Source organism: Oryzias melastigma, linkage group LG4, assembly GCF_002922805.2.
Source record: "Oryzias melastigma strain HK-1 linkage group LG4, ASM292280v2, whole genome shotgun sequence".
Lineage (NCBI taxonomy): Eukaryota > Metazoa > Chordata > Actinopteri > Beloniformes > Adrianichthyidae > Oryzias > Oryzias melastigma.
The window spans coordinates 28,508,395-28,513,558 of record NC_050515.1 but is presented as its reverse complement, the minus strand read 5'-3'; the positions used below and the strand labels follow the sequence as shown (position 1 = coordinate 28,513,558).

The following is a 5,164-nucleotide window of genomic DNA, read 5'->3' as shown; positions in this document are numbered from 1 at the left end:
TTTGTTGTTATTACTAATGCTTAAAAAAACTTGTATTGATGATTTCTTAATATTTGTCATCAATGATACTAATATTAAGTCAAATATTGGGAGGAAAGGCTTTTTGATGGGTGGGGGGCAGCTCTGCCCCTGAATTAAACTTAACAAAGAAAGAACTGAATTTGACAAAATAATATCAGTTGAGAAAATGAGTAATGACAGGACTGCGCACTTGCTCCTAACTCTACTAATAAACACCTGCTGTGGACGGTAATTATCCTCACAATTATCTTCTTCAGCATGTCAGGGTTTCTTCTGCCGCTTCTGAGTCAGCTGATGCCATTTCTCCATGCTGGGCATTTTTTGGTCAACTCTCTGGTTAAGTCCAGCGGTAACATAAACAAGATAAAAAGGATAAAAATCACAGCTGTTGTGTATCATTTAACAGCAAAACCTGAAAATGTTCTCCACAGTTTTCTATCCTCAAAGTTCTTCAACATTTTACGTTCTAAGCATCACATATTGGTGCAGAGCCTGTATGAAAGAAGTATTTTTTTCCGCAGCAGAATCATCTGATTCATGTTGATTACATCCATCTTTCAGCACCGCGAGGCTGTTTCTTCAGAATAAGCTGGAGTTTCGTTAATTGCATCAACTGTTGAAGAGTTATCATAACCAAAAGAACGTAAACACTGGAGCTAAAGCTCCGATGCTAAAACTAATTCATTTTTCAGAAGTTATGTCTGTGAGCGGAACTTCTGTTTCAGTTTTTGAACGTAAAAAATTCGACATTTAATTTGTAAACTTAAAGTCCTACATTAATCTGCATTTCAGAGCAAACATACATCGTCCCCAGATAATATTTTAATAATATGTCTCCCCAATCAGCCATCTTGGATGTCGCGAATATTGGTACTCAAATTTTCGCGAGCAGATCCCGAGTATCTGAGCCCCCGGATGCTCGTTACAGTCCTACTTCGGACACAAACATTTCATACCAGCGTCTTGAGTAGTCCTCTGACTTTATTTGTCAACTATCTTCCATCTTCAGAGAAGAGAAAAATAAAAATGACAACCAGACGAGTTAGCCGAGCTAATGTCAACAAATAACACTCCAATCCTGCTGCTAGCTGTGCTATTGTTACACTGCCTGGAATATAACATTTACCCTTCCAGTGATGAATTTTGAGAGGGATTCAGCTGCAGGCAAACATGGCAGATGTCATGGTGGTTTGACGTGTCATGGCCGATGGGCGTCTACCTTGAGACCCATACTCCAGACCAGTAGGTGGCGGTAATGTGCCTTTAAGCTGGTTGCCAGCCGCCGTAAAACCAGAAGAAGAAGAAGATGAGTGAATTTGAAGAGAGAAGTCAGAGAAAACGAAAGTAAGTTAAAGAGTATGTTAACATAATTCTCTATAAATTTTTTGTCTGATACGTTATATTAGTATGACAATTTAAAGGACTAGATGCATCACTTATTTCGTTTTTGTCTTTTTTCTGCTTAGTTATTTTCATTTGAATTATTCAAAACTTCATGTTGACGCTAGCTTAGCTTAGCTAAAGAAAACGTCCATTTTCACAGCGCGAACTTCTCAACTTAATTTGTAATTTTACTTATGCTTTTATACACCATATTTTCGACATTTACTTCTAAAAAAGAGCAGGACAATGACTTAAAGTCATTTACAGTCAATGCTCTGAATAAAATACAACTTCCCTTTTAGATACGATCACAACTTCCTTCTTCCAGTTTGACGTCAGAACGACTTCCGTTGGATGTCTGTCGCTTCGGGTCTATCCGCCATTGTTACGTCCATCTGCCATGTTACGTCTATACGCCATGACGTGTTTCTCTGCAGCTGGGTACTCTTGTGATTTTTTGATTGAAGATTCCACAGCTGAATGTTCGCTACAAACCCAGATTGAGTCCATCTGTAACTCTCCAGGATTTTTTAAATTTTAGAGTCTCTCATGTTTTAGTGTTTGGATAACATAGATCTGAGACGTTTTCTTCAGCGGAGATACCGTTAAAAAGCACGCCGGGAACATTTTGTTTCCAGTGTGGGACTTAAAAACAAAATCTTTAACATATTGTAAGTTTTCAACAATTAACACGATCATTCCAGTACATTTTGATAAAATGTACTGGAATGATCGTGTTAACAATTAAAAAAATGACATAAAACGTCATAATCATCATTAAAACACTACTGGGAACGCTTTTTTAAAATGAAAAAAGGGTCATAGGGACACTTCTGATCAACAGGCTGCTTGGCCAAAAGGTGACTCCAAAGGTGGCGGCTCCTGTCACTTGTTAGGGAAACGGTTACCATGACAACTCAGCTGAACAACTCACCTGTGACTTTCTGTAGACGTATTTAACTGCATAACAATCCAATTTCCCCCATAAAGTAATATTCTGAGATCTTAGATTATGCAAAGTTGAATGACTCTTAAGTCGGATAGCGACCTGAAGGATATCTCAGATGTCGTGTGGATTTCTGTGCCAGTTTCTTTGGTTTGCCCGCATCCATTTCTAAAAAAAATAAATAAAATCCATTTTCTCCTCTTCCCACACATTTTCTCTGGCTCTTTTTCCTTGGCTTTTACGCCACCATGTTGCTTGGTAACAAGCGGAAGAATGATGAGAAGAGTGGGATGTGTTCATATGCCTCCTGTGGGATGTGATGTGTCCCCACATCAGCTGAAAAGAAAACACTCCGTTGGCCTTGTAATCACAGCCGGGCCGTTTGAGTTTTAGAGGTCACACATTAAAAAAGGCTGCTAGAACTCAACTCAAACCATGAATTGTTTTGCGCATTTGGGAAATAAAATGTGGGTCTAAAATAACCAAAAGATGATTTTTTTTTACAAGTTTTTTTACATAATTTTTAAAGTTGTAAGAAAAAATGAGAAATCCCAAATTTAGGATATAAATCACTAATCTGGTTTAAAAAAAGATGTTTCAGCCTAAAAAAAATAATCAGAATGTCAGAGATTAACAACCTGCATTGGGAGATGTTCCTGATATTAAAACTATGAATCCAATGAGGAGTTTCAGCGTTTCCTCAGACTCCTTAAATATTACCAAAAATAAAAGCCTTTCTCTGCATCTCAGCAGCTGAAACACTAAGATTTTTCTCTTTTTTATCTTAGGGAAAAAGGTCACAGCACAGTTGCTAATGACAACCTGTGAGACCGCCTCTTTTGTGTTTGTGTATTTCTGTGAGTGATTGCTTCATCTGTAGGAATCAGACGCCCCCTGCTGTTTCACATTCTTTGACTGGATGGCGCTCCTCATCGCCATGCCAACTGAAGGGGGATTCTGCAGACGGAGGGAAATTTATCATCAATGCGCAATCACGAGAGGAACCTGTCGTTTTAATGATCTCTCTTTTTTAGGGATCACAAGATTATTTCACTAATTAGGAGCAATTATAGTAAAACATCGTCTATCTGTATATTATCAACCATTCTTCAGCATTCAAAAAGATGGAAATTGTGACTTTTCCTTTAAAAATGAAGACGTTAGGTTTAAAATCTTTGGTTATTCAGGTATTCAAGGCACTTTTATTATGCAATCTAGCTAAAAAACTGCAGTTATTGAGCTTAAAAAGAGGATCATGAAGAGCAGATTTTGTCATGTGATCAAAAACTATGGAGAGAAACAGGTGATATTTTTGTCTATTGTGTGCATTTTATGTTAATTTAAAGTTTTATTAAGTAGGGGCTCTAATATAAGCCCATATGGGGATTTTTCCTTAACATACTTTTTATGTATATTTTATACCTGTGTTTTTGCAATATCTTGTATAAGTGCAAATAAATAAAATCAAAAGTATCACCCCGATTTATGTGTGCATAATTCTTGATTTGTAACTCACATAATACATTTTGTGCATAAGTACAACAATTTAAAAATAAAAACAACAATAAAATACAGTTTACGCATGGACAAATTAAAATTGCAACAGCTTGAAACTAATTACACACAAATCTTTAAAAATTACGTACACACAAAACCTCACCTACACACGAATCTGTGGTGAGACTCTGTTCATGTCTCAGAGATTTGTCCGTTAGTGGTGCGTTTAAATCAGGGCTCATTAACACAGTGCTCACGGGCACCGGGGTGCCCCCAACGACCACACAAGGTCCCTCAGGTCTCTTCTAAAAAAAGCACAACTCACTTGTGAGCTGCGTCTAAAATTCAATTTAATTCTGTTGCTATTTTTTACATTACACTTGCATTTTACTGTATGATTTAATACCACACGTGATAAAAAAAACGTTGTTCACACAAGTCTTGAATTCTGAGAATCTTGATTTAAATCCCAAACAAACAATAAAGAAAATGCAGCTTTAAGTCACAGGTTTGTGTTTTATTCATACAGTGAAGGAACTCATACATAATATTTCTCTATAAAATATATCACCTCTCAGTTCCTGAAAGCAAAACTGTGTATAAATCATCAAGTTTTATTTTATAAGAAGCAACTCATTTCAAGTGTCAATCAAGGCAATCAAACTGGATGAACGATCAAATGCAAGTTTAAGAAATCACATTCTACGAGGGGAACCTTTTCCTCTGTCTAGCAAAGCATCGGCGCGTTGAACATGCGCGCACACACACACACACACACCTGGGCTTTTCTAAAGAAGCGAATGCTGATCAAACACTGACGCCACAGAAAGAGTTGAGCAGGTGAGGGCAAAGCAAGAGACTAAATGTAGTTGGGATGAGGAAGTGAGCAGCGACAGACTGCCGATCTACAACGCCTGTCATGTTCTCTGCCAGAATCTCCACCCCGTCTGTTTATCTGCTGCACAGATGTCATGACAACCACAGGTGGAAGTCTCAGGCATCACAACAGCTCGCTGTGATCAGGCGGCGAGTGGACGCTCTCTGTGGGGAAACAGACACAAAAAGAGGATGTTAATACAAACGCAGTAACATTGACTGTAAGGAGCCTCCATCTCATTCATTAAGGGTTATATCTCACTGGGCATTGAAGAGCGACGATTCATCATGACTTAAGATCATTGAAAAGTTCTTAAAGTTAAAACATTTGAACAAAAACGTCTTCTATATCAGGGGTGACAAACTCAATCACACAAGGGGCCAAAATCCAAAGCACACCTTAGATCAGGGGTCTCAAACTCGCGGCCCGCGGGCCATCTG

The 5,164-nt window shown here is 38.1% G+C and overlaps 1 protein-coding gene across 3 annotated transcripts in view; it reads right to left on the bottom strand.

Moving 5' to 3' along the window:
• Positions 1–4,343: 4,343 nt before the first annotated feature.
• Positions 4,344–5,164, bottom strand: part of LOC112137004 (capping protein, Arp2/3 and myosin-I linker protein 3) — a 49,850-nt gene continuing 49,029 nt past the window's right edge. For all 3 annotated transcript variants that reach the window (XM_024259095.2, XM_024259093.2, XM_024259094.2), the window contains one exon: positions 4,344–4,888. In XM_024259095.2, coding sequence (XP_024114863.1) covers positions 4,848–4,888 — 41 coding nt within the window. In that variant the 3' untranslated portion in view covers positions 4,344–4,847. The remainder of the gene's footprint in view (positions 4,889–5,164) is intronic.